The sequence below is a fragment of the Egretta garzetta genome, unplaced genomic scaffold (genome assembly GCF_000687185.1).
Source record: "Egretta garzetta isolate BGI_Z169 unplaced genomic scaffold, ASM68718v1 scaffold57, whole genome shotgun sequence".
In the NCBI taxonomy this organism is placed as follows: domain Eukaryota; kingdom Metazoa; phylum Chordata; class Aves; order Pelecaniformes; family Ardeidae; genus Egretta; species Egretta garzetta.
Window position 1 is genome coordinate 1,243,409 of NW_009260180.1, and position 25,196 is coordinate 1,268,604.

General features: G+C 43.5%; 1 protein-coding gene across 1 annotated transcript in view; it reads right to left on the minus strand.

Moving 5' to 3' along the window:
- Positions 1-10,045: 10,045 nt before the first annotated feature.
- FAM20C (FAM20C golgi associated secretory pathway kinase) overlaps positions 10,046-25,196 on the minus strand; it is a 60,766-nt gene continuing 45,615 nt past the window's right edge. Inside the window, exons 4-10 of the mRNA XM_009641834.1 lie at positions 23,884-23,976; positions 21,980-22,095; positions 13,727-13,907; positions 13,081-13,190; positions 11,430-11,511; positions 11,282-11,341; positions 10,046-10,343 (exon numbers count right to left, since the gene is read on the minus strand). Of these exons, the coding sequence (XP_009640129.1) occupies positions 10,046-10,343; positions 11,282-11,341; positions 11,430-11,511; positions 13,081-13,190; positions 13,727-13,907; positions 21,980-22,095; positions 23,884-23,976 (940 nt within the window). The remainder of the gene's footprint in view (positions 10,344-11,281; positions 11,342-11,429; positions 11,512-13,080; positions 13,191-13,726; positions 13,908-21,979; positions 22,096-23,883; positions 23,977-25,196) is intronic.

The window sequence follows — 25,196 nt, forward strand, 5'->3', positions numbered from 1 at the left end:
GTCGTTGCAAGGACATCCAATTATCAGTTTGTCATTTTAGTTTGATTCAATGATAGTTATGATGAACAGCTCCACTTGAGTTGTGTCCTCTGCTCTTTTGTCTTGCTGTTAACACACACTTAGCACTGGCTGTGCCAGAGACCAGCCCTTGCCGGAATGCAAAGCCAGCCCAACACAAAAAGGGCCTTTTTAGTGGCTTCAGGGGACCTTGGATCCAGCCTCTGATAAGAAGTATCATAGGCACAATAATTTGCTTTTTCAGTCTCAGGAAACTCTGTGCTTCTAGATACAGCCAGCTCAAACAAATACATATTCAAGTAAGAGCACACCATAGGTGGGAAGATAAATATAATTGCACCCAATTTTGCACTTGCACTTGTCCTTTAGGAGCTAAGCTGAGATTTTTAATATACTTATTATGAATATGTGCATCTGCTCTGCCATTTTTGCATAATGAGCATATTCCTGATACTTAAAGAATTAGCTTCCTCTCTCTCTAAGATAGGCAAAATGAGGCATGCTGTTATTAATGTATTTATTTAGTCATTCATTATTTTTTGCCTGAAGCATACTGGGCAATCCATCTTGTTCCCAGGAAAACCCCAGAGGATATGGAAAAGGCTCAGTGTTCAGCTCTGAACTCAATTATCACAAATCTCATCCTACAAATTAGAACATGGTGCAGAGAAAGAAGAAAATGCAGCTCCCTGTAGTACATTCCCTGAAAGAGAGAGAGGAAAAAATTCTTTTGAGCCGTTGCCTTGAGAAATGCAGGGGAGGGAGATTATCCAGCCTCCCCCAGCTCCTTGCTGCAGGAAGACAAGGGGCTGCTAGCTGAACTTCCAAACACGTTTTGCAGATCATGGTTTCATACACTGAGCAAAGTCCAAAGCAGCAGCGATAAACGTGGACAACACACATCAGCCTCGACTCAAGTATCTGGAACTCAGACATGGTCCTTCCCTGAAAGGAAATCAACTTCCCTTGCTCAAGTGGACCACATCATGAGCTTTTATTTCCCCCTTCAATGTCTCAGAGGGTAGTTCTAAAAATATATTATTTGCCAAAGTAATTCAGATGCTAGAAAGCCATGACGAGAGCACTTATAGGGTGTATCCCTACAGAATTACTTATGTAAAGCTGGGGTAGTAAGACCTGCCCTTTAAACCCGACTTATGTCTATAATAAGTGGCACATATCCCCTCCACACTCTGCCAAAAGCTGCTCCAGAACTGCACAATGTGCTCCAACACCTCTGAGTGCTGCAATCAGGCCAGTTTTCCAGGAAAATATCACCAGTGCATAGGTTTTGAAGTGCCTGGTAGCACCAAACTCCCCACTTGCTAACAGATTGATGTAGCCAGAATTTTCCTTCAAGTGATGTTCGTAAGCAGATGTGATTCATAACCAGAGTGATGTTGTAGTCCTCTTAATGACTTCATTTACAGCAAAGGCTAGACATCCCCTTGTGCCTGGTAATAGGGGAGTAGGGCTGCGCAGGTTGTGCCAGTGCAGCACGAAAGCTGGGGTAGTAAGACCTGCCCTTTAAACCCAGCTGGTATTGGTGCACTGCTGACCTTTTAATTCCTCCGCTTGATTTAAATAGTGGTCCCATTTACACATGCTTCCTTGGTTTATATCACTTTTTAGAATTGCTTGGGTTCTGGACAACTGCAGTGGTCCTTGTTGCAGCAAGAGATGCTATTCCTGGTACCTCTGCAGCTTTGCACCGAATGCTGAAAACTGCACGGTGGGCCCAGCTAGCACGGATAGCCCAGCCCTCTGCGCTGTGCTGGCTTAGGGGAATTGCTGCAAGGGGGCTTGAAGGCTGATGAACAAAAAAGAATCTTGCCTGGCTGAAGCGGCGACTAACCAGCCAGTTCACCCCAATTTCTAGCAACACAGGGGAACAGGTAAGGAATGGGCTCTCAGGCTGCTGTGGGATGCTGCTAGACAGGCAACATACCTGCCAGTCGCCAGCCCTCAACGTCTGAATCATCCAGTCTGGGGTGCACAGTGTGGAGACCTGGTAAATAAGTGTCTGAACCTGTTAAAATGCTAATTAAGCATGACAGGCGTGAGGTAGGATGCTCTAATAAGAGTGAGGATGTGTGAGATGCTCTCATAAATATGCAGCAGCCTGCCAGCTGGTTTGCATCCTGCTTGCAGGCTGCACAGGACTGTATGGTCCATCTATTTTTCTTCTGATTTCTTAGCCTCCCTCCTTGGTAGGTAACATTTACTTTCACCTGTTGCAAAACTGAGCCCGGTGTAAATAGCGAAGGGGTTACTTTTTAACCAGGAACCACATGTACCACCACCAGGCCAAATAAAACACTGATACAAGCATTAAGGTCTTTTAATTTTTAACATCCTTATTTCCAGGGTGTTTGTCAGCAGCTCAGGCGAGCAGCCCTGTGCCGCTGGCCCTCTGCAGCTGCTCTGGGTCGGACCCAAAGAAACCTGAAATCACTGGGAAGGTTTCCATTAACTTCACCAGATGCAGTCCTCTAGCAGGAAAACAGTAGTCATTTCTGGGGAGCGTGGAGGCTTTGTGGGATGGCTCTGCCATTGCCTATTTAGGAGGTGAAAAAATCCACTGTAGGGACTGAATGCTACAAATACCACTTTTCCGCTAGAGCTAGCATTCAAACACCTGGGCCACGGCATCAGTTTTCTACCCTCATTTTGGCTTCTTCTGAGAGAAGAGCTTCCTTCCACTTCTTGCATCAAACCTGGAGACAGCCAACAGGCTCCTTGTGCTTACCCTGCTCTGAATGGCTGTTAAGAGCCTTGAGGACAGCAAGGGAGCAGGGGCACTCAGACAGCTGAATTTCTAGTTATTTTTTTTTTTACTTCATCTGTTGCCAACATATGGAGGAAAAAAGGCAAACCAGCTACCGTGGCAGAACCACCCCCTCCAAACACCTTGGTGTTAGAGCAACGCTGAAGGACCACAACATCAGTTTCAGTGCAACTTTCAGGGTAACAGCTGAAGCCAGGAGGATCTGTAGGTACTGAGTCAATAAGAATTGTTTTTTTCTTACACCAGACAAGTGGGTTGCTTGTGCCAACAAACACTTGCAGTCCCTCCTGATGAAGAAAAGAAGGGGTTTGCTGTACTGAATTTAAGGAGCAAAGTTCAGCAAGGCTTTTCTACGTGTACAGAGGCAGGGTCTTCCTCTGCACAGGTACAGATAGAGCAAAGGTGTCCTCAAATATAGCCCTCTGATGGACAATGTGGGTAAAGCACTTGGACAGGCTCTTACGAGTGGATTCTGGAGGAATAAATGATTTCATTGGAATTATCACACAAACTCCTATCGAAGGCTACTAGACGTGTCACGAAGTGAGGGCTCTGTAGGCATGGCCAGCGTAAGGGAACTTGCTGCAAACAGTTGAGTCTAAAGAACACTGCCAGCATTTCAACGAAGCTCCAGTTACAAGGCAAAGGCTTGGCTATAGATGCCTCAATTTATAAATAATGAATTTTGGAGTTTATTCAGGCTAAAAAAGCATCCATTAAAAATGGAAATCCAGTGCAAATCAGTGAAGCAAACTGCTAGTAATATAGAGAAAAGATAAACAATAATAATAAATTATTTAAGCTTATAGCTAAGAAAGCCATGAGAAAGTCAGAGAAACTATTCACCTGCAAATGGGGCAGTGCAAGAAGATAATAGGCCTAAATTCTGCTTCTGTAAAACTCTCACTGACTTCACTGATTAGGAAGGAGTTGCTTAAAAATCAGCAGAAAGGGTTCAGATTTTGTCTGGAAAATGAAGCAAACTTCACTCAATGGACTAACCAGAAAAGCCTTTTATCATCACTATTTATGAAGTGCTGCCTGTGGCAAAGATTCCTAGTGCTACTCTAAGAGGTTACACAAATTGTTATGGTGAAGGACTAAGACGTGCTAGAAGGAAAGCTGCTTGCAATTTTGGATCGCCTCATTTGCTTAGTTTACAAATCAGAAAAGGATTTGTCCTCCGTTTCCAAAGCTCAGCCTGAGATCAGAGCAGTAAGTGCTGCTCCTGGCTTATGTATGAGTGTCTGCAAGAAAAGATTTGACTATCAACTTGCCTTTGTCATTTTGGGTTTGTTGTTTTCCCTCCACTTCAGCTTCCTCAGCTGCAATCCTTACATTTTGCTGACAGCTTTAACTTTCATTTGTCATTTAGCTGTGCATGAGGATTCAGAAGATGCACGTGGGTTGTAGTCCTCGCTTGATTTATGGCACCTTCTGCAGGCACCCAGGTGCTCCGGCGAGCAACGCCACTGTACAGAGATCACTACATTTCAGCAGCCTCCCAGAAACCACCTCTGGAGCAGCACAAGGCTGGCATTAGTACAGCACCTGGAGGGGTGAGATTTTAAATTGTCTGTCTTTTGGGTAGGATCTATCTTAAGTCACCCTGGGATGTATTTTGAAGTCATGTCAGGGTCAACTAAAGCATGTGGGTGGTTTTGTACATATGCCTGTCAATCAGTGAGCACCTTTCTAGAAGAAGAGGCAGAGGAATTTATGTAGGGATCCAAATGCCATTCATTACTGTGGCCAAGGCACAATGTGACCCAGATTCCCACATTCATAGAGGCGGAGAGTGCTCTGACCTGACACCTCCAATTTCGAGATATTCTGCTTTAGCTCAAGCTGCCAATTCCATCTGCAAGCTGCTAGATTTGGGCCCATATCTGAGCAAGATTCAAGGCATAACACATGCTACTTCTGACAGGGAACAGGGGCGGATCATGTATGAAGGTCATTGGAAAGAGAGGAGCTGATCTCACAGTGCATGTCTTCGTACAGTGGATTGGATACAAATGCAGGCATTCCCCTCATCGTGCTCAAAATCCCTTTACTACTTCGTGCTAACTACATCAAAGTTGCATATATGGAAAACCTTGGAAAGGATTTAATATGTCTAAAAAGATGGAGAAGCAGATAGCACATATTCCAGCAGCTCTTGAAGACAATCTTGAGACACAAACTTCTGCTCTGACCTTGCATTAGAGAAAGAGGTACTGGTACTGCCAGATCAATAGCCTCCTTTTTGCTTATGCCTAATTTTCACCCATGACCATAGCTGGTCTGACCTCAGTGCTTAGGTCTTTTGACCAACCAAATGGAATTGCTTTTAATATTTTCCTAGACAGCCCCCAAAAGCATTGGATTGGTACTTTACAGATTCAAATGTAGAAGCAAGCGGATAATTCAGTTTGATCTGGTCACAGACTGAGTTATGGCTGGAGGCTACCTATGAATCACTTCTAGCATAAAAAAATATTCTTAAGAAATCCAGAAGCTTCTCACTGGCAAGAACTTGAAATTCCATGTGAAAACTTGTCCCAGTGTTGTGGTTTAACCCCAGCCAGCAACCAAGCACCACACAGCCACGCACTCACCCTCCCTCCCCAGTGGGATGGGGCAGAGAATCGGAAGGGTAAAAGTGAGAAGACTTGTGGGTTGAGATAAGAACAATTTAATAATGGAAATAAAATAAAATAATAAAAGTAATAATTATAATAATAGCAGTAATAATAAATTGTAGTGAAAAAGAAAACAAGAAAAAAAGAGGAACAAAACCCAGGAAAAACAAGCGATACGATCACCATCAGTGTGTTACCAGCATTCTTCTCATACTAAATCCAAAGCACAGCACTATGCCAGCTACAAAGAAGAAAATTAACTCTATCCCAGCTGAAACCAGGATACCCAGGCAACTCAGCATTTCCCTAAACCACTCAATTTACATTTTAAAAAGAATCTTCCTTCTGAGCGTTCTTTTCTGCATATTGAGCCCCAAATATTTTAGTAAACAACCACTGGCAAGGAAGTCCATAGAAACAACCAACATCTGGAATAATTTCTGGAAAATGAATTTGCAGTCATACATTCAGTACTAGGAGAAAATTTGCTCCATCGGGATGAAAATTATCAAGGCTCTAGTGTATGTCCAGCTCCAAGCTGGAAACTTGTTATGCTTAGGCTGGGTCCACAAAAGCCTTGATGCAGGGGCAGTCTTCAGGTGGAGTTTGGATGTGTTAAGGGGACAATCTAGTTGCTGCAATGGAAGAGAGCAGGACAGCCCCCTTGCACCTATAGGTACCTTGTACAGACCCACTAGCAGGAACCAGAACACCCTTTGGACACTCCTCCCTTTAGTGCCCACATAAGACAACTTCATTTTCAGTTCAGTGCTCGATGGCAATAGTCAGGCTGAAATCCCAGGTTCCCTCCTCCTACGCAATGCCTCTCGCTGTTGCTTACATTGCAATCTCCGCCAGGCTCGCAGCTTGTACATACACCACGGGCTCTGCCTGGGACTGCTGATCACAACAGTGATACCCAATTCAAACAATAACAGCTTTTTTTTTTTTAATTTGTGTGAATTTCCTTTGATGCTTAAATAACAGAAAAACAGCAAAGCAAAATGAGGCTCTCCTCCAAATTACTCAGGAGAATACAGTAAGCTATTCTAGGCAGTCAGATACAGCTGTCATTAGGTGCTTTTAGAAGTACAATATCTGTTTTTATCTGTTATTTATTGTGCTGAGCATGTTATGCCCCTGATAGACTGCTGCAGTTTTCTTGGTAAGTCATTGCCTAGGTGCTGTTGCTGCACCCGTTTTTGAGATTCGGAGACAAACCAATTGGATTCTGACACTTATTTCTCTTCTTAGAGCAAATCTTTTTGTCTAGAAGCTATGTAGGACTCCTAAAGAGATGTTACACCATGTCATGCTAATCCTCCTTAGTTCATGGATTACTGACCTAACGCACAGCGACAGCCCTTTCAGAGCTGTCGTCTCGGACTGTGGTAGCCCGCTGTCACACGCGCGGTCACAAGCGCGACCTCTGCACATCAACCCCATGGTGTCCTCCCAACAAGAACCCCCAAGAACCAGCTGTCCCCGCACAAAGGCACCCTCAAATGGTATCATCTACTGCTGAGATCGCTCAGAAAGCCCTTCTTGCCTGCAGAAGGATGCGTTTCACTCTGGGAGAGCAATGCCCTTTCCCTAAAAGCTCTCAAAACTCCATGAAATTTTCAGGAGAAGAAATTCAGGACAGCTGCTAGCTCTGTCTTGGGGCAATGCAGATGCACACCAAAAGCGGAGGCTTGCCCCTCCCTGGGCTGTACCGAGCTATTCTCAAAGCTGTCTTAGCCTCAAGAGCTGAAAGGCAGAGGCACAAGGTCTCTTCCCTGCTCCCGTTTCCCATCTATCATGCCCACTCACGCCTGCCCACGTAGAAAAGAAGTATCGGAACAGGGCAGTAATTATTTTCCCTTCCCAAACACCTAGAAAATTAACATGAGTCAAAGTCCTACCTGCCTGGCAGCGTGAATGCAAACAGACCAGAGCTTCCTGGTAGGTGCCCAGCAGCAACTCCACAGCTTGTTCCATTAACCAGCCCTTCCACTTCTTAAAATAACCCCAGATCAGTCCCATGTCCTCAGCTCTCCTGGCCACGCAAAGGGCCTGAACTCAACTGTTGCTGTTCATTGCCTGAGCACCCTGCGGTGTATTTAGGCTTGCACTGCTCTGGTGTGGTTCATTCACCCTAATTTCTCATCAGAGAGCAGAGAGGAAAGGAAACTTCTCCCTGCTTAGCTAATATTGCCCTTCTTCCAAGATGCTCGCATGTCTCATCCCAAAGAAAAGCCTCCCCTTCAGCTTTCCTGTGTGTCCAATTTACGGCTGGAAACAAGAATAATTTTTACAGGTCTGGAAAGCTGAAGCACAGAGCTTGCAAGGGGAAGCATCCAAGTTCAGGAAAGGAAGCTGGAGCCCCTACAGAGCCGGTTACAATATGGCAAGGATGAGTAGCCTCTAGTTAATTATTCTACAGAAACACCACTAATTCTGCTTCTAGAAACACAGAACTGGGTTTGTAACAGTAAGTTTATATTCCTGATAGCACTAGGCAGCCTTCTGCAGAGACCTTCAGCTTGAACCACCTTGCCAGAAGCTCCTGACCTACAACCCAGCTTCTAAAGAGCAAAGACCTTTGCTGTATCTGCTCCTCTATCAGCTGAGGGGCTGCCAAGTGCCGCTTCCCAAACGAAACCCAGGTTTGCAGACCCAAAGCCTGTGGCTGACCTGACCCCAGAAGCAGAGGGCAGAGCTGTGCCAGGGGGGTGATTTTACAGCTCCTGTCTGCTGTCCCGGCACAATCTTATAGGGAGAAAAACCTGCACCTGCAGGGAAACCACAGCCAGGCATTAAGGACAAAGCAAGGATAATATCACCCACTTTGTCTTTTTGCAATCCTACATTTTGGGGGTTTTGGCTAATGGGGAGAGAGAGCTGCAGTGCAAGCACTGCATTACAGAGGACATCCTTGCAATCACAGGGGGGCTTGGCAAGTGAAAAAAAGCCATGGGGTAACACAGCAATTGTCCAAGTTCATGGACAGTTGTATAATCTGAAATGTTCTTGTCTTTGTGTGCCATCTATGTGAGAGTCATGGGAATTTGAAACAGGCAGTAGAATAGTAAAAGACATATTTTTTTAGTGATAATATATCAACCTAAGAAGTGAATGAGACTACACAGCAGCTCTTTCTCTCATTCATAATTTTAATATGCTGAAATGCCTACATTTTAGTCTGTCTGGCTACAAGCTTTTAAAGTATGTGTTTATAAATCCCTGAGAAGAAAGACATAAAATGAAACAAATGGCAGCTTTGAATTATAGTTGTGATGAATATTGTCATAATAAATTCTCTCCTCACCCAAAAGAGCGGTGAGGGAGTCCTTCCGTACCACACCGTGTTTTCACAAGTCAAATACAGCCACTCGTTCAATTTATAACTTGCTTTTGGGCTGAAAGTCTCCACACATATTACATGAAGTCAGCTGTACATGATTCAAAATTATTTGTTTGAGAATATCATCATTCTAGATAACTTAGGCGCAGATTTTCTGGGTTGTGCTACCCAAGTCAGAGGAACCGATGTATCTAAATCCTCTGGGCAGTGTGTCAAGCCATAATCTTTTAGAGGTGTTGCTCTACAGCTTGTTTCTACAGCTATAATTGCAAGGGGGAGGGATGCTGAAGTGATAGTCAAAACAATGCTTTCACATGAAAGATTTGCCATTTTCCACACCACGGTCCTTATCGGCGTTGTAACGTGTATTCATCACCAGTTCCCTACTTTAGCTTGACTTGCTGTTGCTACAAAAGGGGACGGCAATTTAAACAACTGCTTCTGGAATGCTTGGCTACTGTGCACAGCTTTGCTCTGAACAAGATTTCCAATAAAAAATGAATCCATTTAGACACGATGGCTACACATTTTGCCATATCTTTATTGCACTTTTACCACGTTGCAAACAATTCCACAAAAATGCTGCAAAAGTAAGCCTAGAGCTGCTGAAAGCAGCTTTTTACCCATATATGTATATATTTACACAAAACTATCAAAAGCAAAGTTGAAAAGTAGCAGCTCAGCTATGATAGTCTAGAAAGAGAAGAGCTGCCAGCTCCTTATGGACAAATAGTACAACTTGTCATTTTACATCACTTTGTAAAACCAACATTCAAGTATTCCTGTCAATGCACAATTAGTGAAATTCCCTTCCGGTAACCACTGTATTTATTTATATTATAATAATTATTATTTTTTGCCTTTAAAAGTTCATAATGCCTTAACCCTTTAAATGCTGAGTAGCTGGGGGAAAAAAAGCATTCAATTTAAATAAGATACAGTGGATTAGAGCACTTAAAGGGTTAACACAAAATACTAAGTGGACTTGTCACCACAAATAAAGTGTGAGTCACAAAACTATGCCGTCCCTCTTAGTTAAATTTGGTAGGTAGGTCTGGGTTTTCATAGATATACCATATATAAATACAAAATATTAAGTAAAGGCCTCCTTTCTATACAAAAAGGACAGGAGGTGTTTTGCTATCAGACAGTCTGTCAATGATCTGAGTACTTTCTGAATCTTTTCATAATCTCTCTTGAGGAACTAACGAAAAGCATCACATTAGACTTATTTTTCTTAATGAACTAAGCCTTTGCAGAGTCTACACTTTACCTACTTTGGGAACAATTATATCTCATTTCTGAATTCACTGAATTCACAAAGTGGCATATACAGTTAACATCAGTGTTAAAGTCATTTTCAACCACATTGTCATAACCATCCTTTTCTATACAGTCACTAACAGCCTTGAGGACAATCCGCAGCCGCCTGTCCATCGCCTCCAAGTGAGGCTGGTAGAGAATGGGAGCTATTTTATCTTTTAGTAAAGATTCCTTCATCAAGAGACTGAGTTTGTATTCCTCCTTGGCTAACAACTGTAATCGCAGATAGGTAGACTTCCTTATTCTAAGAGAAAAAGGAGAAAAAAAATGCAAATCAGTATATTCATCACTGTTGATCTTGACAGGGCTAAAAGGCTTATAGTCAGCATAGTGCTAACAGCATAAAAACCTTATTATGTGATCTGAAATGATGAGAAGCAAGCGCTGTCACAGCCCTAATGAGACCTGGCGTGGTCACCTGGCCAGTGATCTTTGGGAGCCCTTAAAGGTGGGGAGGTTTTGGAACACAGCTCCACAGCCAAGTGCAGACAGCCTTCATGTTCCTCGGCTGGGTAAGGCACCGACTAGATCTGGTGCAGCATTCATGGGGCCACATCCACCTCGGCACTGACACACATGATGCACGTGGCGTTGAGCTGGGGCGTGGGTGGTGGCAGTGGAAGCTCCCACTAGCTCACCCTCATGGCGTTGAGCTGGGGCACGGGTGGTGGCAATGGAAGCTCCCACTAGCTCACCCTCATGGCCTTGAGCTGGGGCGCGGGTGGTGGCAGTGGAGGCTCCCACTAGCTCACCCTGCAGGGGTGCCCAGAGCCCTCGCAGGCACAGGGCTCACCCTGTGTCCCAGCTGTGCAAAGCTGCAACTCTAAATATCACCTGTCCCCCCTGAAAATCCTGGCCATGGGCACTGTGGAAAACCACTGTGAAGCACTTGAACAAGCTGGGAAGAGTCTTGCCACGTGACTTCAATGGGACACGTATTTTGTCTTAATAAAGAGTCTCTCACAACAGCTCACAGCCATGTTCCTGCAAGGTTCTGATCTCAACAAAGCACTTAACGTGTTAGTGCCAACGCTCAGGCCTAGCTCGGGTCAAGCTCACTGGGACAGATCATAACATCTCCTCTTCTCCATGCTATGCAATAAAAGATTCACTTGAACATTTCACTCCTATTAATGGAAACAACTATATAAAATAGGAAACAACTCCAGGGATGAAATGTACCTGCAGCACTGGTTTAAAGGCACCAATATGGAAAGTTCGTCGTGGGAATATTTTCCAAACCTATGTAAAGATAAGAGCAAGAACATGACAAAAGCTGTTTTAAAGACTTTTTTCTTTTTTTTTCCCCAGAAAAATTAAAGGTATTTACCCTCTTCCATTATCTAAGTGGATAATAAATGTTTCATTTCCAAACTTCTCAAAGGTTTCGTAGTGATGTCGATCCATGTTACCTATGGAATAAAGAGAAAAAAAGACCATTCTCACTCTGGCTTAGCTGCTGAGCCTGCAGGTCAGGGCAATACAAAGCCTATGGTTTAGCGAGAAGCCTGGTGCTCCCCAAACACGATGGCTGTGGAGGGCAGAGAAAGCAACGGGTCTACTGGGCTCATTTGCTTCCACTGTGGAAAGCTCGAAGTGTGCAATACTGGAAGATGGGCTGTCATGCCTCTGGGAGCTTTTCAAGCTCTCTAGCTTTTACACTTAAGCTCTAGAGAACCCACCAGGAGACAAAAATGAACCTTCCCACCCTCCAGCAATCCCTCTTGGGATGCACCAAGGAAATCCCTCTCAGGTACAACGGCATCTCAGCTGCGTGGGGAGCCTGGGCATCTGTGAGGTAGCCATGTCCTAAACCAGCAGAGCTTTACTGGTGAAAACGAGCCCTGCTGCCCCAACCCTGGGTCAGTATGGTGTGCAATGCAGCCATGGTACATGTGCCAAGTGCGAGGCTTAGCTTAGGGAGCAGAAAATGCATCCTTCAAGCAGGGATGTTAATCCATATGACTTTGCTAATATCGTATTAAACTTTTTGAACCATGACTAGACATCCTGTTTTTCCTCTAATAAGAACTTTGTCCAAATTTCTGGATGCCTGGCAAGCCAAAATAGTATTATGGCTCTAACATATGGATCAGGATGCTACTGCAGTGATACAGCTCTCTTTGGGCACCCGTGGCAGGTAGACACATTAGCTGCTTTTTAAGGTCAATGTGCAGAGTACTGGTGCCAAGCTATGAATTTTGTCTTCATGGCGGGGGTCTTGAGCCACTTCTGGGTGCCCCATATGGCTCCTGAGCTGTAATTTGGCCTCTCCTGCTGCAGCCTATTGCAGAAATCTCAGTAGTGGCAATGGCAGAGGATATGTCCATGCTGCCATGGGTCTGAGGATCAAGTATGTATGTTGGCACCTTACAGGTATATTAGCTGCAGCAGAACAGGTTTCATATGAGAATGTCTCAGCGTTAACCACTGGGTAGGCTTGGAATAGGTCACTGTTAACTGCTTGTTAATTATTATTTTATTCCAATCAGGTTACATAAACAGAAAAGAAAAATCCTGACACAAAGCACAATTGCCTTTGTGACAAAGCAACAACTCTTTTTTTTTTTGTCCCTCTGACAGTTTGTAGAGCAAGCAGCAGCGAGTACTACTGCAGGTTGAAAAGAGTGTGCCAATAATGAACAGTCCTCTCATGTGCATCCAGGAGCCATACATTACCATGGTAAAGCACTCACTAAAGCAAACTGTGAAGCCCTTAACTGTTGTGAAGGAGACTAGCCTGACCTGCGTTCATCACGACTCTGCATTTCTGAACATCTTTGTTCCTTTAATCTACTCTGATGGGAATACATAACCATGTAAATCTGCATTTTCTCATAATCATCTAGAACGGCACATACAGTAAATGCAGCTTCAACCATGCTTTAGCAAACTGCTGAGCTATGCAGAGCAGGGTAGAAAGAAATGGTTCTTATTCTAATTAAATGTTGCATTTAATTTTTGAAGGAGATGAAACATACCCATTAGGAAATCAAAAACTGTCATATCCATTATATCCAGAATTCTGGTCCCACTGTCATATGGGGGTGTTTGTTTAACCTCTTCACAGTAATCTGGATCAACTTCCCATCTGTAAAAGCCAATATTTTGATATTTTATGTGACATACAAAGCTTATTGAGTGTTAAAGAAAAAAAGTTATTTTGCAAAGATCTAGTTGTATCACATTTGACTGAGGAAGGAAAAGGAAGAAAATCACAAGATTGAAAACTAACTGGCTAGTAGCTTCAAGATTTAGGAGATCAGCTGCACCATCAGTCATATGATGAAAATACCTGGGACTTGTTCAGGGCTGCTGATGGCAGTGAATCTTTCTCCCTTGGATAGGACTTAGACAGGTCCCACTGCATCCTGTCAAAGCCACTGGAGGTATCTGTCCCATGAGGGAATTATGTCATTGAAGGTCCTGTCAGGTTAGGGACCATAAGCTGGAGCTCCTTGTGAGTGTAAGTACTCTGTCCCTTCCCAGGAGCTGGACCCGCTGAAGAAATGCAGATGCTCTCCTAAGCCTCAATGCCTTAGATCAGGCAAGGGCAGTAACTGCAGCACTGTTTTCTTTTCCTATCTCCCTTTGCGGCTGGTGAGCCCTTTGCTCACCACTACTCACTCTGCTTTCTTGCGCTTGTGGTAGGAACGTCTCCAAGGGTTTCTCCAGGTTTTCCTTTTAGCTAAAGACAAGTCAGGTAGGAAAGCAGCCAGAGACCCTTCGATCTGATCCGGTTTTCCACATAGGGCGTGCTCAGTCGAGCAGTAGTAGGAGCACTCCCCGTAGAAGCAGATGTTGTTGGCTGGCAAATAAAGAAAAAGAGTTTTAAAGCCTACCCTTAAATTAGTGTTCAAGAATTCATAAAAACACTGATGTATGTGAGGGAACATGAGCAGAAATAAATCTCAGACCCAAAACCCTGTTACCACACATAGTTTTCTTCCACTGAAACCACTAGAAAGACATTCATTTCAGTGGCTGGGATCACGCCCTGTGCTGAGCAATCTGTGACTATTTCCAGTCTATTTATATTCCAAAACCACATTTTTTTTTTTTAATCCTTTCCCTTCTCCTTTCATTTTCCCAGACTGATACATCCTTTGGGATATATTTGTTACCCCAGACTGGAAACCCAAATCCCACAGCTGAACAAGTGGCACGTGCCCAAAATTAAGTCACCTTTCAAAATCTTGGCTCGTTTCTTTAACAACAGACAACAACATTTCATTCATTTACTTGCTAGTATGAAAAGAACTGGCAGCTTTACTAAGGAGAATTATCTACCATGAAGACTCATGTGGGATTGTGTGTGGAAGGTGGAAATATCACAGACCTAACTCTGTCAGCACACATCCCAAACACAAATCTCTTCCTCCACACATCACGTTACTCCAACAACCACAGAAAAAGAATCTGCAGCAGGTTTCGGAGCGTGTGTTACCTTAGAATCTCCCCAAAGCTGCCACCACATATTTCTGGACCAATGGGAACACCCACCTCTTTACAAGAACCCCCTTCCCATGTGAATTCACCGGAGGTGGGAGAAAGCAGCTCACTCCCAAACCCCACCAATGGTGGACTATGAACAAGAACAGGAGCACAATGCTGTTCTTGTTGGTGTGCCACAACTCTTGTGACATTGCTTTATGCACATAAAAAAGTCATTGAGGAAGACTGTGCCCTTTCCTTATGGTAATGCATGAAGCTGAGAAGTCACATTGCTTCCTAATTCCCCACAAGCCCTCTAAATTTAAATATTGCTTCTGAGCTACTCTTCCTTTGGGCAGGATCAGCATACATGAGGCAGGAAGGGCTGGTGAATAGAGGGAGGTGACTTTTCTGCCTGCCACAGATGACCCCGTGTCTCAGATAGGTAAGCTGGTGGGTTTGCATCACAGCGATGCCCTGCAGGACACCACCCTGCACATTGCTGTGGCATCCCCCCTGTCCAGATCCGACCTATGGCCGGCACAGAGTCCAGCAGAGATGGTATGCTGCTGGCGGGTGATGCAAGGGAGACAATGAGTGAAGAGGACAGGGAGCAATACTGGCCCCGGTGCTACAGAGATAACAGGAGGTCCCTCCCTCCAGGGCAAGGTGCTGCGGCTGGGGAAGGAGGAGAATGTGGAAGAGCTATAAGGTCTTGTGATGTTTTTGATTGTATTAATTAACTGTATTATCCGGGACTGACTACTAACCATGGCATTACATCAAATAATTGGACTATAAGGCCGATGTGTACTACTTGGCAGTTTGTCTCAGGTCTTCATGTCCAAGCCGCTATTGATGTCCATCAGATTTGTCCATTAAGTTGTGATTGCTTTACTCTGGACACAGTGTTTTTGAATCCCTCTGCTGTGACTGACTCATAAGGACCACCCATCTATCCGTGCTCAGGAACAGCTCCAACTTGAACTGTGTATTTACATTCACAGGGTTGGCTTGTACCAGTTAAATATATCCTGACTCAGTCCAGAAATATTTACCCTGTGGTCAAAAAACTCGTTGACAATTACTGAAAGAAAAGTACTTCAGGGAAGAAAAAATGAAGAACAGAAATTGCAAAAGGAAGGAAGGGAGCACTCAGCACATCTATACTTTTAATTCTGTAATTTACAGTGTTCTACCACGCAGAATATCCTTTCCTAAAATTATTTTAAAAGCTTTTTCTTACACATAAGGCATACTTAGTCCCTTAACATTTTAATTAAAGGAACAGTTGTTTGAGACTTCCCATGAGCTAAGAAGTGACTGTGTCCCTGGCCAATAAGCCACTCGGCTTTGCTATTTCCTATGAACCCCAGCACAAGTTTGGGCACTGCTCATCACACGATATGCCTATTAACTTCTAAACAGAAACACCGCTCATTTTTTCTTTTCAGCAACTCAGTAATATAACTCCTATCTCTGACAGGGAATTTTTGAAAACTTTTTACAAATTGCATCGGAAAAGAGCAATCGCAGTTAAGGAAACTTGGGATGGAAGGGACTCTGGAGGCCTCTGGTCCAAGCTACAGCTTCAGGCCAGCTTCTCCAGGTTAAAAAAATCTGAAGCCCTCAGCTTCTCCTCATACACCAGATACACCACCTCCAGGGCCATCTCAGTGGCCCTCCTTTGGACTCACTCATGTCATTAGTCTAAAATCAAGTGTAAAGTCAACATCTAGACAAACCCAACCTAATGCAAGCCCTGGGCGCACTGCCCTGCAGTCTATAACCTCTCGTGGGTTTGCTATCGCAGCATGGACTTGGCATAGCTTTTGCAGGGCTAACACAGGTGCCTCAGCTTTGCCTTTGATCATCCTGGCAAAACCAGGAGGGCTTCATGCCTCCCTGTGTACCTCTTCCATAATTCAGGATGGAAGTGAGGAGTTGTCCAAGCACCCGTGGGCAGCACTGCCAGCTGCAGATGGCCTGCAAACGGGAGGATCATACTGGGCTGTTAGGAAGGTTGGGATATTCTCAGCCAATAAAAACTGGGGGAAAACATCTGTGATTTATAACCTTAAAAGAAATTATTGCAGACAAAGTATTTCAAGGGGTTCCAGGCTGCCACAAGGGATGATTTATAAGAAATCACATACAGATGCTGCTTGCTGCAGGCTAGCACAGAAGAGTTAGGAGAGAGAAAACGATCCCTTATTTCCCGGGCGCCTGCGGCCGTGTTGGGAAGGTAGAGCTCTCCCCTGTGCTGCAGGGAGGGTTTATGTTTCTACCGATACGAAGCTGCAGCAGGGCTTGTGCTTCAGTTCAGCTGTGTCAGCATCATCCGCTCATCTGTGCAGGGAGGGAACCCATGCAGATTTATCTTGATCGCCTGAGACTATTCATCTTCCAGGGTGTCTGTGACCTGACTTCCACCTGGCAGCGGGAAGCCGATGCTCGGTTATCTGCCACCGTGACCATTTCATAAAGAGCAAAAGGCCCAGCAATGCCCCTCCCACGCCATCGCAGCCTCTGCTGCTCACTATGTAAATCTGACCTTTCAAAAAAGGAATTATATTAAACACAGCATTTTGCACAGTGGGAAGATAAATACTGTGTTTAACAGTTTGCTTCTGAATTTAACTTTGGGAACAATGAAACCCTGCTCCGTATTGTCAATGAAAGCAACTGGGACTAATCACTTGACAGTAATCACACATTTATATCCAGATAAATCTTCAGGAAAGCTCAGGGGCTATGGCAGCAGTGGCATTCACTGCTGCAGAGTGACACGGCTAGCACGTGTGCTGCCTGCACCACGCCGGGCTGCTCGGCCCCGCTCCTGCTGGGCTCCTCCAGCTATTGATTTTCCCACAGAGCCCCCATCGCCTGCAACCGGAGTCCAGCCCTCCGAGCGATGGCAGGATGCGTCCTGTCATTAAGACAGCAAACTTGCGGTAAGACCACAAGTGTATTTCTCGGCGAGAAGTTACTCTCAATGGGAAAGCTTCTTCTGCCAGCCCTTATTCTCCCTGTGGGCTCAGACCTGTGGTACTTACTCTCCACGGCTCCTGTCCGATTTCTGAGGGCAGTGGAGGTAAAAGGATGCTGAATCTCAAGTTACTATTAAAGAAATGAACTGCTTTGATTGATATAGAATAGACGTCTCGGTATGTCTACCCTAGTTCTTATATACAGGCAGTGAGATGAAGCAGCCTGAATTATCTAGGGAAACATTCATTTTTTGCAGTTTCTTAAAAACGTAGAAAAAAAGAGGTACCAAATATAGAAAACCACAGTTCTCATTTGAGACTTCAGGGTGCAGTAGCAAGCCTCTTTGAAACCTAAGTAGGTGACCCACATTCTGCACAGCAGGCTGAGGGTGAAATTCCAGCCCAGTGCTTCGCTGGCAATCCCAGGCTAAGAGCAGGGTTTGGCCTTTCGAAGGCAAAAATCAGAAGGAAAGGGGAGACTAAGTCTAATTGCAGTGTGGTCCTTCTCCTCCCATTAAAATTGCCCAGCCTGTATGCTCCTCTCTCATACGACACAGGTGTTTCTGTACAGACCCCATCCCTAAGTACACCTGCAAAAGAAGCGACTGCCAGGAATTTGTGCTCCTGCAGAGTGGGTAGAAATGGAAACAGCAGCAGTGCTGGCAAACTAGAAAGGGAGGGATGTTTATACATGCTGAAATGTTCAAATGCTGGGAATTTGCAACATGCAAACTCCTTCATTAAAAAACAAAATTGTTTCCCCAAAGCACTCAAGAGGCAAGAGAATCCCAAGCGGTGTTGCAGATGTCTGATTTTCATTATCTGAGGATGAATGGATACAATTCATAATGAAATCCACGCAAAAATCATGGTCTGGTGATCGAAACTCCAACTAATTACAACAATTAAGAAGCAGAGTGTCTCTGTACTCATCTGCACATTTTCTGTACATCATCCTGATAGCTGAACAATAATTCTCAGGAAGAAAATGAACAAGTGGAGATACCTTAAAGCAAATTGCCTGGCAGAGCAATTCTTTTATTGAGATTTGCATGACTGTTAATAGAGGACATTTAGCAAGCCTGTGCAACTGGAGTACTGGAAAGAATCCTGAATATTTACTAAAGCAATGCATGAAAAGATCTTTCTTTTACCTGCTCAAAATAATAGCTAATTCAGAATTTCTATTGTTTGCTGAGACGGGGACAAAAACCATAATCCCTTGGAATTGGTTAATATGAACAAAAACATAGTGCTTGCTAGCTGTGTAACATTGATTTCTTTAAGCTGCTGCCTCAATTACTTCCAAAATGAAGGCTGACATCATTAATATGTCTCTTTTTTTCCTGGCAAATTACCATTCATTTGTAAAAGTAGCAGGACTACTGCAGTCTGCTCTACTGCCAAGGATGTAAAATTAATTTAAATAATTACTGACCTAATTCCATTTCTCATGTTTAGTCCAAACTGCCTGGAAGTGCACTTTTCTGCAATCTGCTTTCTCTCTGAATGCAGCCTAATGCATTGACTGACCTGTCTGCTCGCAGCCATTTCCATTTCCCGATGGAAGCGGGATGCCGCTCTGCAGCCTGATCTGAAGCTACCACTGCCTGCAGCTTCCTGGCAGTGAAAGGCCCTGATTTCCATCCCTGATGGGACAAGTGAGATGACCCAGGCATGGAAATGCAGTGAGGTTTCTTCCACCACATCCTCGCACTGGTCCAGGGAATAGTATGGTGTACTGATGAGCATCATTAATATTTACCCTCTGAGGGTTTCCACTGCAAGCAATGGTCTCCAAGCCCGAGGGGAAGAGATTTGTATAAAATCAATTACATTTAGTGCTTGTTTAATTTTAAGAGATGTATATGGGTGCATGGAGAGGGATAGAGATGCAGAAACACAGCCACCTGAAAGGGAGTCCCAGAGCGGCCTCGATAGCTTAATGTGGGTGCACAGACTGGCTCTTGCAAGCATCTATACATCACACCACAATTTCTCAGCTTTGTAACCAGTTGTCCCTCAAAACCAACTGAATTTGCTGCCCCTCATCTGCCAGAGGGGACAAGTCAGCCTCTTCCAGTCTTCCCCGGGCTCCCGGTCCCTCTCCATCCTCACCTCCCCAGGCCATGGGACTTGTCCCAGCACCCTCCTCTTTTCCCTTTTCTGTCCTCAATCTGCTGCTTGCCTGCCTGCTAGGTTTGTGAATTTGTTTCTAAACACTTAATTTAGGACCTTTATTACTTTTTCATTTAGCATTAATTAATGCTTGCCTTTTAAGGTCAGTATGAAATACAAGACAGAGGTTGGGCATATATTAATGAGAATTTGACTAATTAAACTGGGGACTTGCAGGGAAGAACTCTGACAAGTAACCAACATGATTTAAGCAAAGTATATTGATTTAGGAAATGTAAAATTGAAAGAAAAATTAATTGCTTAAGAGTTTTATTCTCCAGAAAAGCCTGACTCATAGTTAATCAAATATTTTAATTGAATTTATCTGAGGCTTCTAAATAAATTTGAATAAAGGATTATGCTTGGATCATCCCTTGGATGTCTGGAATTTCATAATTACAAGATCAAGATCTTCATCCGAACCGGCAGCCTTAACTCTGCATTGCCATGCTCCGGCTGCTGTAAGCTGCTCAGTACTTGAGTACAGTTTTGTAATTCTCAGAAATCACTCAAGTTCACCCCTAAGCCTTGATATATATCCTGGAAAGACTAAAAAGCAAGCAAACCCACTAATCCATTTCTTACTTGCTAAAACAGGAATAAAATGGCTTATATTTCAAATGAGCCAAAGCACCCTGTGCACATAAACAGTCACAAGATTTTTTTGCTGTATTTTGCGTGTGATTGTTTGCCTACAAAAAAGTCAGGCAAAAAAACCCCAATGTAGAGACACAGAAACAGAGAGGGAGAGAGGGAGAGAAAGCGACTGAGCTACAAGTGCCTAGCACACAGAAATGTCTGCACATCGTGTCTGGTGAACACTGTCGCCGTGTCCTGTCACCGTGTCCTGTCACCATGTCCTGTCACCATGTCCTGTCACCACTGTCACCAGGACTGTACATGTAAAATTGGAGCACTTGTAACGCGGGCTAAGATGAAACCTCGTGTAATTATGTAATGCATTTTACAAGTGAAGTTACTAGAATAAATAACTGTCTGCTCAACTGTGCGTCCTACAGAGCTGAACAAAAACATTCAGCTAAAAATAACAGCCATAATAATGACTTTATTGGTGATTACAAAAGTGTGATAAACATTTTAAGAGAGAAAGCTCTGCAGTGACAGGGCTCTGGTTTCTAGCTAACAGCAATAAATTACAGTTACATCAGGAGAAGCTGTAATTAAGTCTTTGGATCTTGACTTTAGGGATCTAGGATAAACAGCTTCTGGCCAATCACACACAGCGCAAGGGAGAGATCTCCAGAGATTTCTGCTCCAAATTGCCTGTTACACAAGTCACAGCCTGAGTTCAGCAAAGCACATTTGCATGCAGCTGCAATAATACGAGTTAAACTCATTGGAACACAGCTACATGCTTTAAACTGAATATTTCCCTATATATTCTTTTCTAAGAACATACTTAGGCATGCATTTCTGTGCCTTAAATCAGAGCCTTAATTTCTTCATCTCAGCATCCCAGATGCTAAACAGAGATGATACCACTTTGTCTCATGCTTTGCCCAGCTTTACCTATTCCAGATGCATATTTTTTTTGTGAGCAGGGCATGGTTTTACCTTGTGTTTGTAAAATTCCCACCCTGTGGAGCTCCATCCTTGGCTGGGGCCACCAGATATTGTGAAACAGTGAAGAGTAATAGAAATAGAGAGTGGTATCGGTTCATGAGGTCAGGCCTCAAAGCAAGAATGAGGACTGGGAACAATTCAGGTCACTTCTACTCTGGCCTCTACCCAGCGGAGAATTTGAGCTGGAAGCAGGATATGTTACATATCTATTTGCTTGATTTTTTTCAAACTCCTGTTGTAACAAAAACTGGGGTTCATGACTCTGAGAAAATCAGGTTTTGTCCTCCAGTCAAAACCAAGAAATAAATGCATCTGACCAACAGACGTGATGGATCACACTGCAGTAGAAAAAAAAAAGTCTAAATAACTAATGGGCTAAGTAATAAGGTTTCGGGTAAGCTGAGAGCAACAGAAGAAATTGCTTTAGAAATTACTCTACATAAAACATTTGTTGAATACATTGTATTTGTGAACATAAAAGCCTGTCTCTGTGGATAATTTGTCAAGGGGAAAAGGCACTCAATTCAAAACAATAAAGTCTTCTTTGTAGGCTATGTCTCCACATTTATTTTTATTCAAAGGTCTAGAAGACAGTTCTATTAGAAATATCTGAGCAATTAAGCAATCTACACATCGTTCCCTTAAGTACGTGTTCAGTGGAATAGAAAGAATATAGTGTTATTTCCAAGACTACCTGGTGAGATGAAAAATGTTCTCCACAGTTTCTTGTCACGAGTAACATCTCGTATTTCTCTCGTCATGTTAACCAATCTACCTGCAACCGGTGGCACACGACGGAAATCCAGGATCCTGAAGACAAAGAAAAGAGGTAGACAGTTTATGTAAAGGATTAACATATAGTGATAGTGATAGGTTTTAGGAAGGCTCATTACACTCTGAAGGCACATTTATCTATGGTCTTTAAGGAGTAAAAAGCCCATCAACTTTAAACTGCATAATCCTTCGTATAATATATTACAAAATATGTCCTGAATATGATCAGCTCTGAGTTGCCTACGTAGTACAGAGCAGATGCAAAATCCAGAAGAATATAGGGACACATTGTTCCATGAAGAAAATCAGGAATTCCAGAAGTAAGAGACAGCAGAAACTTATTTTTGACTTTGTGCTACTTCAGGATTGCTATAACATGCATTTTGCTCAGCAATTTCTTAAGTGACTTGAGGAATGGGTTTTCAGCCTCTTTCTTACATAAACACCACATAATAGATCTAAAAACTAGTAATTTTTTTTTCCTGACAGTCTTAGTATTTGTTTGATTTATTTGCTTCTGCTCCTCTCTGTTTTAATACCCTTACACCAACCTAAACAACCATCTCCCTGAGACTAAAAATTTTCCCACAGGCGAAGATTGGGTGAAGAGCCTTTCTCTACTCCAAATTCCCCCCCACGTAGTAGATCATTAAAAACCCTTACAAAGCATTGCTACTAGATACAGTAAAAGAGCAAAGTCCCCATACAAAGGCTCCCCATAGGTGGGATTTTTATGTCCGCTGTCTGCTAGTAAGATTTTTTACATTGGTAGTGTCTGCTAGTTCTGCTTAGCGTGTGGATATTTAACACACCTCCCTTCAGGAACTCCATTAATGTTTTTTCCTACAGCACCATCTGCTTAAAATGTCAATATAAAATATAAAGCAGAAGGGATCAACACCAAGGTCAACACCAATAAAATATAGAAGATCCTTGAAGGATCTGACTAGGATGGCTCTTAATGGCAAATCTAACCTTGTGCCACCCACTGACAGGTTCCCTCATCCCAACCATCAGCCCAGAAGGCAGCAATACTACATGTATCCCCAGATCATTTGTGGCCCCAAAGCTTCAAGCTTTTGAAGGATGTTTCTTGGCCCTTCAGGTTATGAAAGATGTTTCAGTTCTAACTCAGCCTGTGAAATGCCACGGTTTGTAGCCATACTGTTAATAGCTCCTCACTAATTATTAATTCCTGTTCTTAATCTGGGCAAGGCTGAAGGGCTGCAGTCCATTCCAAGCCTTGGGGTACTAACTCTGCCTGCAGGGACATTTTCAGCTAACAGGAGCATGAGATGACCATCAGTGTCCTCCCCTTCCTACTAACTTGTGGCCTAAATATGCTCCTGATGTGGGACGCTGCCAGCTTTTTGCTGTGAAACCAGAACTCCCTCCCCATCTCAATTATTCCTCTCTGAATACTTGCACGATTCCCCACGTCTCGCTCGGATTTGTGTGCCCTGGAGCTAATTGGGGTGAGCCAGACTCCTGTCACACTTGCGCTACATATTCCCCAGGAGATGGGTCCTCTCCATATGCACTTCAAGATCACAGGGGAAATTCATTTCTCGGCTTCTCTTCAATATAATTCCTCTTTCTTTTTGAGAATTACTTATTGCCAGGTTTCTTATTCCCAGAGCAAGTCGCATTTCCTAATTATTAATCTACCCTTTCATCATCCGCCATTTCATTTATTCATGGCGCTTGCCCACCTTTGTTCCATTTTCCCCTTTTTTAAAAGTAATTCAGTTACAGGGCTGGCCAAGTGCAGAAACTTATCACAATATTTCCACTTTTCTTTTAATGCAAATCCATTTTACTTGCCTGTCCAAATGAAATGCTGCTATTTCTGCATTATGTCTCTCATAGTCTGAGAAATAAAAAAAGTCAGGCGGGGTTTCTTGTTCTCTGGTTTGTCTGCAAAGAAAAACAAGGAAAGTGTTTTAATGAAGGGTTAGCATTTCTAAGGAGCAGTACTCAGTCATCAGCACGTTATTCAGGAGTTCGGTATTGTTTGCATAATGGAAGGTCTTTAAATACTTCATGTGTGCATTATTTGCCATGTAGCCTTCATTTTATCTTCTTTTTTAAACTACTGTAACAAAAAATAGGAATTCAAGACTTGTGCATGCAGGCTGCTGTCACAAAGCTCTTCCACTCAAGACTCTTGCTCTATTTAACAAGATCTGTTTTATCTCTCTCAAACATTTCATTAGTGATAGTGGTGAAGACAATGTCATTTCATTAAATTATCATTAACTGTAATTATGAAATTTCCAAAAGTAATAACATTTTTCTTTCATCTTTGGCAGCCATGCAGCTCCTATCTAAAATATGACTCTCCCTTTGTATTACTTAAAGCCAGAAGTGACGTGTTTTTCTCATTTCAGAAGAAATGGGATCATTGCAGTTTGACGGCCATGACACATGTCATGTTTCAAAGAACATTAACAAGACCATGCTCCAGAGAGGATGCAGAATTTGTTGTTTCTTCAGTTTGAGAACCAAGAAAAAATGTCATTCTGATGAAAATAGAAAGGTTAAAGCTTCAACACTGAACTCCATGGAAATTAGAAAGCTCTGTATAACAGAGGAGCAAATCCCCCTCTCACTTTAGGCGGTCTCCAGTCCTGATGGCTTTTGGATGGAGCACGAGTGAGCACAACCCAGGCAGTTGACCTGTACAATGCCTGGGCCCCACTTCAACCCGCATCATGCCCTTTTTGAAGTCTTAAATGGGAGATAAGCACCACAAAACTGTTCTGCAGAGCATCTGCAAGGGAGGACAGTTCCCCAGGAGAGGAAAACAAAGCTCCTTCTCATTCCCCACTGTCACAGGTGGCCAGCTGACAGCTCGTGCGTCACCCATGCTATACACTGGCAATTAAAATACAGCTTCTACACCAGGACCTTGTCACATGAAAGGCTTTGGGGTGGTGCAGGTGCAGAGCTCAAACCTCCAGAGAATTTGCAGCAAGTCCTAATTACGGGGCTTGTTGGGAACCCAAAATAGTGTCCACCCACGCTCATTCCCACAAAGGCCACCGGGACTATTCTGACTGGTGTATGCCTGTGAACCCTCCCATATCCACCTTGCTGAAGAAACCAGATGAGTCTCATGTTTTTTGGCTATATGA